This window comes from Terrapene carolina, unplaced genomic scaffold (assembly GCF_002925995.2).
Source record: "Terrapene carolina triunguis isolate 2854851 unplaced genomic scaffold, T_m_triunguis-2.0 Scaffold231, whole genome shotgun sequence".
In the NCBI taxonomy this organism is placed as follows: Eukaryota; Metazoa; Chordata; order Testudines; family Emydidae; genus Terrapene; species Terrapene triunguis.
In genome coordinates this window covers 11,541,914-11,554,212 of record NW_020664582.1, presented here as the reverse complement: position 1 = coordinate 11,554,212, position 12,299 = coordinate 11,541,914, and the positions used below count along the sequence as shown (strand labels likewise).

Below are 12,299 nucleotides of genomic sequence, written 5' to 3'. Positions count from 1 at the left end.
AAAGACCAAAGGCTCAAACTCAGCCTGAGAGCCGTGCAAAGTCCATATATGAACAAATTGCATATTCTATTAGACAACAAAAATTAAGCAGCAATTGTTATCGAAAAGAACCATTTCAAGGTCAAAAGTTATGTTTTAAAATGAAAATCCAATTTCATGTTTCAGTGAAAGGCACTAGTTACAGAAGCTTTGTGTTAAAAGCTCTTCCCATAGTTAGTGCAAAACTACAAGAGCAGCCCTAGGCAGAGCCCACAGGATTTGGTGCAGGCTACTGCATTAGCAGAAACCTGTGGTGCTCCAAGTTACACAGTGCAATGTGGTTTAAATATTTTTAAAGCTATCTGGATTATGGGCTTATTCTCTGTTCTAGAATTTTTACTTTTTTAAAATAAATGCCTATCCTGTCTTTTTACCCCACACCAAGTAGAGATAATAGGGGTAAGCCTTGCCCATCTGTTCATTACATCTACCTGTTGTCTCTCATTTTACACTTAGATTATAAACTGTTTTGGGCAGGGACCACCTACTTTGCATGTGGGTACAGCTCTTGCCATAATGGGGCCATTTCCATGACAAGCACCCCTAGGGCACTGGCATAATACCACCAATACCACCTAGCACGTATGTAGCGCTTTACAAAGGAGGTACACATCATGATCACCATTTTATGGATGAGAAAACTGAGGCACAGAGAAGTGAAGTGATTTGCCCCAGGTCACCCAGTAGCTGAGCTGAGAACGGAACCCAGATCTGTCGAGTCCCAGTCCATTGCTCCATCCACTAGGCAATACTGCCTCCCATAATAAAAATATGGAATCCGAGGTCCTCCTCCCCTAAATGACCGATGTCAATAGACTGGAAAGAGCAAGAGGAGTTGGAGCAGTGAAGGAACTGCTCCCATGCAAATATTGTGATTAGAATCTCAGGCTATTTTGAAACCTGATAAGTGGCTAATGAGCAAGCTTGTTATGCAACAGGAAAATAGCACTTTGTATTAAAAACGATAAAATAAACAGGCTTTTTAATCCTCACATTTCAGCGCATTAAATTTGTACAGAGATGCAGACTTGTAACTCAGTGAGCCCAACTGGTCAACAAAGAGACCTGAATCCATTGTCCATAAATGGGCAAATCCCGATGATTGTGCTAGAACTAGTACTATGAGCACAGTGCGCAAGATTTAGTCTACTGCTTAAAATTCTAGTCAAATGACTATTTCAATTCCTAAATAAAATCACTCACCACCTCTAGGCTAATTAAATCTTTTAAAACTTACATTTGTGATTATTCGCTGGAGTGAGTTTACCAGCACATAATGAAACGTTGATGGGGAATTCTGTGCCAAGCAGATCTAGAAGGAAAACATTAATATAAAAGCCATTTGGGAAAACTGTTATTCTTTAACATCTCTCAAGATCAGATTGAACAAATCACCAACGCCCTTTTAGTAAATTTAAAAAAAGTGTCAATACAAGCAGGATCAGAACAGCAGAAATAGATTGATACAAAATACTCCACACAAAGAATTTCTGACAAATATTAAGAAGTTTGAAATTATTTATGAATTTCTGGCTGCCACTAGCACACCCTTGATATCTGACAAGTCATAAATAGCATCAGGAGACACTACTTGTCCATAAAATCATGGCCTCACCTTAAGGTATGGGTTGTTCTGAGGGTTTATGCGAAAGCAGGAAACTAAGCAGTCTATCATAAGGTCTACATCTGCATTCTGATTGCCTCTCGAGAAAGGTTTACACGGATTAAACAGCAAGGTCTACACAAAAATTCAGATAAAAATGTTATTCCAGTCTGCTTGCAATATATGACTAATTTGTTAAAAATCAGAGTAGGCCACTCTAAACGTTACAATTTTAAAAATCTGTTAACATGTGTTATTTCTGAAACGACTTAAATAATATGTAACCTTTAAAAATAGGCAATTTTAATAGATCTAATAGAGACAAAAAAGACAATTCAGACGCTATCCCTTGCTTTTTAATTCACCAATATAGCCTCAGCAGCTTGGTTGATTACATGTTGCAATACCCAGAGCTAAAGTGTATTCGGAAAAGCAAGCAGTGGTTTGGGCATTACATAGGGGCTGTAAGTGGGTAAATGTTGCATGAAGAGAATATAAAATTCCTTCGTGCTATTTAAGCCAAAAGGCATTCAGCAGAAACAAAATGTAGGAAGTCAAGAGACAATGTCTCTTGAGATTTGAGAGAAGGAAAGTAAGGAGGGAATGAAGAATACCAGAGCTGCAATACTGGTGTAATTATAATACTAGAACATGCACAGCTTGCTTACAAAAATGCTACCAAAGACACTCCATGACACTGGGCTCGTTAGTAAAACACAAATTCAAATGAATTTTCTCATCAGATCTAGGAAATGACAAAATGGTTTCCAGACTCCTCTCTCTTCCTCTTTACCTTAAGATCATCAACCATGGACTGCACCAGAAGGAAAATGACAGAATTATCTTCCCAGTTGATGTAGGTGGATGCTTTGCAGAGTTTAACACAAGCAATAGCAGCACTTTCAGTCAGCTGTCTGCTCCCACTATGGCTTGCGAGTGCTTTCCTGAGGTTGTCCAGAAACAGTTTCTGCAGAATTCAAATATAACAACCAAAAAAGAAAAGACAGAAATAGTTATCGCCGATGTTTTAGGAGCTGTGGACAGAGCTTTTACATCTTTAAATACCACCAAACAAATGGAAATACTGGTGTATCGGTTTAGAAAAGTATACTTCATTCATTACACACTCACTTTGGACCATTCACATGTGTGTGAAGATACCATGATATAATCAGCCTGGCAACGGCCAACTTGGATGCTCCAAGGATTGCTTATTTTTAATTGTAGCCAAGTCAAATTCTATCTGTGTTACAGATCTTCATTTGCAAACCACGCTTTTCGGGTACAAAATATATCGGAAGGACAGAACAGGTTGTGCTGGTAGGGGAGTGGCACTATATGTGAACGAAAGTGTAGAATCCAATGAAGTAAAATCTTAAATGAACCAAACTGTACCACAGAACCTCTCTGGCTAGTAATTCCATGCTCGAATAATAAGCATATAGCATAGGGATATAATACCAATCACCTGATAAGGATGGCAATAGTGACTGTGAAATGCTCAGGGAGATTAGAGAGGCTATTAAAATTAAAAACTCAATAATAAGGGGGAGGATTTCAACTATCTCTATATTGACTGGGTAACATATCACCTAAGGACAGGATGCAGACGTAAAGTTTCTTGACACCTTCAATGACTGCTTCTTGGAGCAGCTAATCCTGGAACCCACAGGAGGAGAGGCAATTCTTGATTTAGTCCTAAGTGGAGCACAGGATCAGGTCCAAGAGGTGCATACAGCTGGACCACTTGGTAATAGTGACCATAATATAATTACCTTTAACATCCCTGTGTTGTGGGGAAAACACCACTGCGGCCCAACACTGTAGCATTTAATCTCAGAAAGGGGAACTACACAAAAATGAGGAGGTTAGTTAAACAGAAATTAAAAAGGTAGGAGCACCAAAAGAAAAATCCCTGCAAGCTGCATGGAAACTTTTTAAAGACACCATAATAAGAGGCTCACCGTAAATGTATAACCCAAATTAAAAAACACAGTAAGAGAACCAAAAAAGAGCCACCATGGCTAAACAACAAAGTAAGAGAAGCAGTGAGAGGCAAAAAGGCATCCTTTAAAAAGTGGAGGTTAAATCCTAGTGAGGAAAATAGAAAGAAGCATAAACTCTGGCAAATGAAGTGTAAAAATATAATAGGAAGGCCAAAAAAAGAATCTGAAGAAGAGCTAGCCAAAGACTCAAAAAGTAGAAGCAAAAATTTTTTTAAGTACATCAGAAGCAGGAAGCCTGCTAAACAACCAGTGGGGCCACCAGACGATCGAGATGTTAAAGGAGCACTCAAGAACGATAAGGCCATTACAGAGAAACTAAATGAATTCTTTGCATCGGTCTTCACGGTTGAGGATGTGAGGGAGATTCCCAAACCTGAGCCATTCTTTTTAGGTGACAAATCTGAGGAATTGTCCCAGATTGAGGTGTCATTAGAGGAGGTTTTGGAACAAATTAATAAAATAATCAGTAATAAGTCACCAGGACCAGATGGTATTCACCCAAGTGTTCTGAAGGAACTCAAATGTGAAACTGCAGGACTACTAACTGTAGTCTGTAACCTATCATTTAAATCAGCTTTTGTAACAAATGACTGGATAGCTAATGTGACACCAATTTTTAAAAAGTGCTCCAGAGGTGACCCTGGAAATTACAGGCCGGTAAACCTCACTTCAGTACCGGGCAAACTGGTTGAAACTATAGTAAAGAACAAAATTGACAGACACATAGATTAACGTAATTTGTTGGGGGAGAGTCAACATGGTTTTTGTAAAGGGAAATCATGTCTCACGAATCTACTAGAATCCTTTGAGGGGTCAACAAGCATGTGGACAAGGGGGATCCACTGGATATCACATATTTAGATTTTCAGAAAGCCTTTAACAAGGTCCCTCACCGATGTCTCTTAAGCAAAGTAAGCAGTCATGGGATAAGAGGGAAGGTCCTCTCATGGATTGGAAACTGGTTAAAAGAGAGGAAACAAAGGGTAGGAATAAATGGTAGGTTTCAGAATGGAGAGAGGTAAATAGTGGTGTCCCCCAGAGGTCTATACTGGGCCCAGTCCTATTCAACATATTCATAAATGATCTGGAAAAAGGGGTAAACAGTGAGGTGGCAAAATTTGCAGATGATACAAAACTACTTAAGATAGTTAAGTCCCAAGCAGACTGAGAAGAGCTACAAAAGGATCTCTCAAAACTGGGTGACTAGGCAACAAAATGGCAGATGAAATTCAATGTCGATAAATGTAAAGTAATGCATATTGGAAAACATAATCCCAACTATACATATAAAATGATGGGGTCTAAATTAGCTGTTACCATTTAAGAAAGATCTTGGAGTCATTGCGGATAGTTCTCTCAAAACATCCGCTCCATGTGCAGCGGCAGTCAAAAAAGCGAACAGAATGTTTGGAATCATTAAGAAAGGGATAGATAATAAGACAGAAAATATATTGCCTCTATATAAATCCATGGTACGTCCGAATCTTGAATACTGCGTGCAGATGTGGTCACCCCATCTCAAAAAAGATATTTTGAAATTGGAAAAGGTTCAGAAAAGAGCAACAAAAATGATTAGGGGTATGTGAGGAAAGATTAATAAGACTGGGACTTTTCAGCTTGGAAAAGAGACGACTAAGGGGGGATATGATTGAGGTCTATAAAATCATGACTGGTGTGGAAAAAGTAAATAAGGAAGTGTTATTTACTCCTTCTCATAACATAAGAACTAGAGGGGTCACCAAATGAAATTAAAAGGCAGCAGGTTTAAAACAAACAAAAGGAAGTATTTTTGTCACACAGCGCACAGTCAACCTGTGGAACGCCTTGCTAGAGGAGGTTGTGAAGGCCAAGACTATAACAAGGTTCAAAAAAGAACTAAATATATTCATGGAGGATAGGTCTATCAATGACTATTAGCCAGGATGGGCAGGAATGGTGTCCCTGGCCTCTGTTTGCCAGAAGCTGGAAATGAGCGACAGAGGATGGATCACTTCTTGATTACCTGTTCTGTTCATTCCCTCTGGGGCACCTGGCATTGGCCACTGTTGGAAGACAGGATACTGGGCTAGATGGACCTTTGGTCTGACCCAGTATGACCGTTCTTATGTTCTTATTTCCACACATTGCAAAAAAAACAAAAACAAAAAACCCACCACGCACAAAGTTCAGTTCAGATTAGCAGTAATGTAAAACTTGAGTAAGGGACTTGGGGAGGAATAGCAAGATTCAAAACTCTAGGACAGTTCTTTACTCTCAAGCCCAGCAGGGGCTGTAAGTGCTGAGGTGGCAATTTGTTCACCACCAACAGGAGTGAATGACTCACAGTGTTGCACAAACCTTTTTTTAGCTAAAGGAATTGAATTGTCAGGAGTAGCTATACAACCCTCATCAAGCAGGATATATGCCATTATACAAAGCTCTGCTGGTAGGGAAAGTAAAGGGCTAGGTGAGAGCTCCGAGAAGCCTGAATAATAGAAAAAACAGGGATTTAATAGGGGGGTTTAAATGTGTTTTTTTTTTTTTAAATAGAGGCAGAGTAGGCTTATATCAGAGAGTATAGAGTTTTAAAACAATATGGGACATGCCAAGACAAACACCCTATTGAATTCAGACTTGTATTCACTATGACATTTTAGCTTTCTTCACCTTGTTTATTTTGGTTTCCTCCACCACATCCTTGGCTATATCTTGAATGATTTCTGGACACAGGACAAGAAGAATGATTTGCAGTGGCCAAACTGCTGCTTTACGTTTCGTGCTTTCGGCAAACCCATCCACCAAGTCAAACAACTTCTCTGCACAATCTACATTATAAAACAACCAAATGACTACGGAAGAAACACTGAGGGGAAAAGTGTTTAAATATCCTGTTATGTTTAGCTCATAATCCTAGTTTGCAAAGAGCATTACTCAAAAGAAAAAGCACTGGTTCAATAAAGAACAGAAGAACTACACCTCTAGCTCAATATAACGCTGTCCTCGAGAGCCAAAAAAAATCTTACTGCGTTATAGGTGAAACTGCGTTATATCGAACTTGCTTTGATCCACAGGAGTGCGCAGCCCCTCCCCCCCCCCCAGAGCGCTGCTTTACCACGTTATATACGAATTCATGTTATATCGGGTCGCGTTATATCGGGGTAAAGGTGTATGAGCAAGACAGCCACAAACATAATTAATTCACTAGAACTGACTACTACAGAGCATTCTAGAAATACATATGATCTGTGGATGAAGACTTATGTCAGAGCTAGGTATTATTGTCTGCAGAAAGAAATAGGAAATAAAAAGGGGGATTTAAAACATCTAAAGGGGAAAAAATGTTGATCAAAAATACTATTCTATGAAATACTGTAATTGACGTGTACAAATAACAAAATTTGCTTTAACTATTTTCCATATTTTTTAAAATCAATGACATTCATTCTTTTTCCAGCTAACCAACTCACTAAATAGTAGCTGAAGGTTTAAACTGTGAAAAACCTTCCAGAATTCTGGTTTGCAGATGACACTAAAATATGCATGTACAAGTAACAGACATTTCAGCCTATTTTCAGAGTTCAGATACAGGTCCTGCTATGACACAAATGGAAACTGGAAGGATGCGTTTTGAGTACCGGCAAGCAAAAGAAGTTTGGCACCACTTTTGACAAGGAAGATAAAGGGGGAACAGAACATAAGAGGCAAAATATGGCTCCATCTACAAAAATAAAATGTGTTTTACAACCATGCTTAGGCATGCCATTGTCGCTGAACTGGGCTATAAACAGGGTTAAAACAATGATTCAGAAAATAACTTAAAAATGTGCTTAAGTCCTTCTCTAGTCAGAAAGACTAAAGTATATGTAGAGCCTTGTGTCAATACAAAATTTGTATTCGCATCCAGTCCGCGGATATACACAGATTTGCAGGACTCTAGATATAAAATTTGGATCTGCATTCATCCGTGATCTGCAAACATGGGCCGCAGATATAAAGCAGATAGCTACAGATTTGCAGATCTCTAAGCATATGCTTATGTGCCCTTCCTGAACAGGAATGCTTTCCTGAATCAGGGGCTAAAATGTGTATTTGTAAATTTTCTTTTATTTGTATGTAAGATAGTTTATGTTTGTGCGTTTTGTTTACTTGTTATGTGTATCAAAATAGAGCTCTATAAAAGCAATCCAATTCCCACCATTACTCCCTTCCTCCCCATTTCCATTTGTTGAGTGAAGAGAGATAAAGAGTGTATCCCAAGCTGCTCTGGCAAAGGATGGCAGAACGATGCTTCTTTTATGCGAGCTGCCTGAGAAGCAAGGAGTGTACAAAATGTCAGTGAAGTTGGAGATCTCTGACATAAAGCTTTGTGAAAAAGAACCAATGGACTTAGCCTGATAAATCCATATTTTAAGAGATACACATCAAAATGATTTATGTCATGTCTTACCCGCCATATCAGTCTGTGGTGTCTGGTACAGCTTTGTGAATTCATCAGGATAGTTTTCCACCCAGTTCCAAAATGCCTACAGATAATTCAACACGTCTTTACACATATGCAACAATCAGTTTAGAAAATAAACTCAGTTTAGGAAATAAACTTCCAGTGGAAGAGATGACTTTATTTTGTCCTTCAGTCTCTCCGCATGCAGTGCTTTTACAACAGAACTCTCATACATGTGTGTTTACAGTGAAAAGTGACTTGTCCAAATGAGACTAGTGTTTTCCCATTCCTAAATTCAATCAGGGGCATGAGACTGCAAATCAGTGACTGAGGAACAGCAAAAAAATTCCGCTTAGAATATATCAATGATAACATACTTGCCTTTTCAAGACTGTTTATAACTGCCAGTTGAGCTACTTTCTTTAGGGCTTTAAACTTAAATACTGTCTCTGTAAAAATAAAAAATTTCAACATTTGAAAGAGAAATTCATTTCTAACAAAATAGGTATATAATAATTCAACCCAATAAGACAGCTCAGGGGTTTAAGCACCAGTTATTTTAAAATCAGATGCTAATTATCATTTGAATTAAGTAAAATTATACTGTTTCTAAATTAATATACAGGAATATGTTATACCAGTGTAACTGTCTATGCTAGAGGGTAATACCACTAACTACGGATTTCTAAACAGATAGCTATAGCAGCACAAAACCAGTCTGATGATCAGCCCAAAGACACACAATTTCACAGCCTACCTTGCAATATTCGTTTCAGTTTTATGCAGTCCACACTAATATACTGTAAAAGTTCAATATCATGAACATCAGCATTATCTTCCGAACACACAGTCAGTTCCTGTAATCTAAAGAGATGCAAAGTAAAGTATTAACTCAAAACAGTAAATTAAATTAACTTCTCGAAACAGAGACTGTCAGCCATTGCTGACATGTTCATACTTATGAAAAACACCTCCTATTATACAGGTGAAATGAAAATTAGTAGTAAACATTTTAATATTAAAGGATCAACATCATCCCCTCCAGAGACTTACAGTTAGAACTTTGACAGATCCAGGAATTAAAAACTAACTTTGGATGACCATTAAGAGTTAATTTTACAGAATATTTTCATTTTAACTTCATATAGAAAAGTTCCAGAAGAAAATTTCTCAACATTTCAAGATGTAAGCTACAAATGCCATCAGTTTATATTTATGTTAACACCAAGATTTTACCCTATATCCTCTTTTTCTTTACAATGCTGTGGAAGTAATCTATATTTCATTTCACCTGAGCACTGACCTCTCCGGCTCATGCTGGTGATGCCTTTGGGCCATGCCCCTGGGAATGAGTGCCTTGCTTTGCACTTGAGCTATACCATCAGGGCAACAATCAGGAGTATTCACAGTCTCTGAAGGGAACTGCAGTCAGCCCTCAGGCAAAGGGGAGCCCTTTTTTTTGTCCCTAATGAAACTCAATTAGTTTTAATCACATCAGTTTAAGCACTGTGCTAAATCTTTTCCCTCCTTTTTCGAGGGTAACTTACTAAACACCATATCAGATCACAAGCCACTAATAACTAAATCATATGCGCCTGCAAGTTATAAGATTGTGTTGACCCCTTCCAAAGCTACAGATGTGTACTTGACATGATATGCAATTTCTACCACTACACACAAAAGCAGCTCTTCATTTCATCAATGGAGGGAAAACTTAACAGACCACGCTGAGAACGGGAAGGTCCCTGATGCTGTGCTTTACATGCCCAAAATCCCCCAGCTGCTGTACAGAGCCTAGAAATATGCCTAAACAGGAAGCATGGGTCAAAAGATCAGCAATGCTAACTGTCGGCAGGCTGACCTCTGTGGATATTAGCAACAAACAGCCAAATGTTTAACCACTTCTATACCAATGAAAAATAGAATTGTGTGGAAACAAAAATCAACTCCAGCCTTGAAACAGCCTAGAATTTCAAAATTAAGTTTGAGTAAAAAAGACTTATACTGAAAAACTATACTGCAGATGTATAAACAAATACACATTAAAGAACTATCTACAAGAATAAGTTCTAGTGTAACTCCCTATAACAGAAGGGCATGGAATTATTTCCTACCCTATAAGCAACTAAACCTAATCAATTTATTTAGCAAAAACCATATCCTCCATCCTGGCTACTAAGTCTAGGTCCTTGAGAGATTATTAAAGCCCTTTAAAGTTTAAAAAATAGTTGAGATTTCAGCTAATTAGATGTTTACCAAGTTTCATATTTAAAATTTGAATGCACTTCCATTCTAGTGTTCTCAAAGCTCTTTTAATTGTATAAGTTACACAAGCCCTAGTTTTAGACTGTGGTACTAAAAACAATTCAAACTAGCATACTCATTGCTGCCCAACCCTAATAAAGGAGCATTGGATCCAACTCCAACAAATGATCCACTCAAGTACTACTGTTGGTTATAACCACACTACTCTGATAAGAGTTAAACCTTTTCAAGCAACTTTCAAAGGACATAAAAGCATTTCCTTAATAAAAGCTTCCATGCAACCTTGGTGGGCTGGCCAAAGACAGCACCAAAGAGATGACTGCAATGCGGGAAGTAAAGAAGGGATAGCATACCTTGGCCCTGACTCACCTCTCATTTAGAGTGGTGTAAATCAGGAGGAATTTCATTATAATCAGTGGGGTTACACGGATATAAAAATCATGTGAGAGGACAAGCAGGCTCCTTCTAAATCCAATAAAAAGTAATATTCTTAGGGTCAAGGCAATCATGCCCCATTCTCCTCAGTCAAAAAGATGGATATATATGGACCTTCAAGTAGGGAAAATTAGGGGAGGACAACATCCTTAAGGCTCCAACAGAGCTGCAGAGAACTAGAAGTTACCATGGAACAGCAAACACATTAATGGATATAAGTTAAGCGTCTCTGTCAATTTTTAGAAATCTCTCATTAGCAAGCACCCACCCTACATTTCAACTTGGTTTTTATCATTAGTTCCGTTCTATGGCAGATTTTTTTCATATAAAAGCAGGTCTAAAAAATAAGTAAGTCTAGCACCCAGAAAATAAGCTGTACAAAAACACAGAATGGAGACAGAATCAGACTAATTTTATCAACTGATGCTTAAGCAGAGTTTTGAAATGTAGAGGGATTTTCATCAGAAAAGATTTCAAATACACCTCTACCCCTATATAACGCGACCCAATATAACACGAATTCGGATATAACGCGGTAAAGCAGTGCTCCGGGGGGGCGGGGCTGCGCACTCCGGTGGATCAAAGCAAGTTCGATATAACACGGTTTCACCTATAACACGGTAAGATTTTTTGGCTCCTGAGGACAGCGTTATATCGGGGTACAGGTGTAAGCAGCTTATTATATGATACAAACTCCCCATCAGCATTTTCAAGTTAATATTTTTCAGATCAGAAAGGTCTGTCGTGAATTTTAGCCTTTGTTTTAATCTACACTGATTAGAGCCAGACAACATTCACGGTGTTTGATAAGCCTTCTAATACACTGGATAAGCGCTGCCATTCATGCACTCACCTGGTGGAAATGCGGCTGAAGACTGCATTAAAATTATTGCAACTGAGAGAGAAGAGAACTCCAGAGGCAGAATTGCGAAGTTCGGCTGCATGTTGGTTTCCTTCACGGTACGTATGGATAAAATGGCAGATTTCTGGCAGCAACTGTTTGACCAGCATCGTCTCATCTAGTCGCATCGTGTCCTTTGGTTGCTAAAATGTAAACATTTCACTTATTTCCTGAAATTCCCTTTCACAGCTTTATAGGCAAAAACTGTATTTCTAGTTACTACTATCCCAGGAACAGATCTTGTACTACTTACTCTCTACACAGTAGAAACTCCCATTGACTTCAATGCAAATTAAGTGGAAAAGCTCTGACACACCCCATGCTAACAGTAATTTCCTATAATTTCACATAAAGTAATATTTTACATTTTCGAATGTGTTTCCATCCCTGACCTGTGGGACAATGTTAGTAGCTCATCATCATCAAGTATTGAATGGGCTATCAAAATACTTTTTTCAAGCAAACGGTTTGAATACTTAAGGGACACACCCTGCCAACCTGTCAAAGCACTGGTGTTAGAGCATTTGAGTCAGTTGTTTGCCTTAGAAGAACCTTAGGTAAACTCCGACTCTTAATTCTCTCAAATGGTTTTCTGACCGTAGTTTTTCCTCCAGTAAGAGATTTAAAAGA

General features: G+C 38.4%; 1 protein-coding gene across 1 annotated transcript in view; it reads right to left on the bottom strand.

The window, feature by feature from the left end:
* The window catches only part of NF1 (neurofibromin 1), a 171,086-nt gene that overhangs the window by 136,755 nt on the left and 22,032 nt on the right, over positions 1-12,299 (bottom strand). Inside the window, exons 4-11 of the mRNA XM_024195430.2 lie at positions 11,622-11,812; positions 8,826-8,932; positions 8,450-8,517; positions 8,075-8,150; positions 6,295-6,452; positions 2,436-2,609; positions 1,655-1,777; positions 1,277-1,351 (exon numbers count right to left, since the gene is read on the bottom strand). Of these exons, the coding sequence (XP_024051198.2) occupies positions 1,277-1,351; positions 1,655-1,777; positions 2,436-2,609; positions 6,295-6,452; positions 8,075-8,150; positions 8,450-8,517; positions 8,826-8,932; positions 11,622-11,812 (972 nt within the window). The remainder of the gene's footprint in view (positions 1-1,276; positions 1,352-1,654; positions 1,778-2,435; positions 2,610-6,294; positions 6,453-8,074; positions 8,151-8,449; positions 8,518-8,825; positions 8,933-11,621; positions 11,813-12,299) is intronic.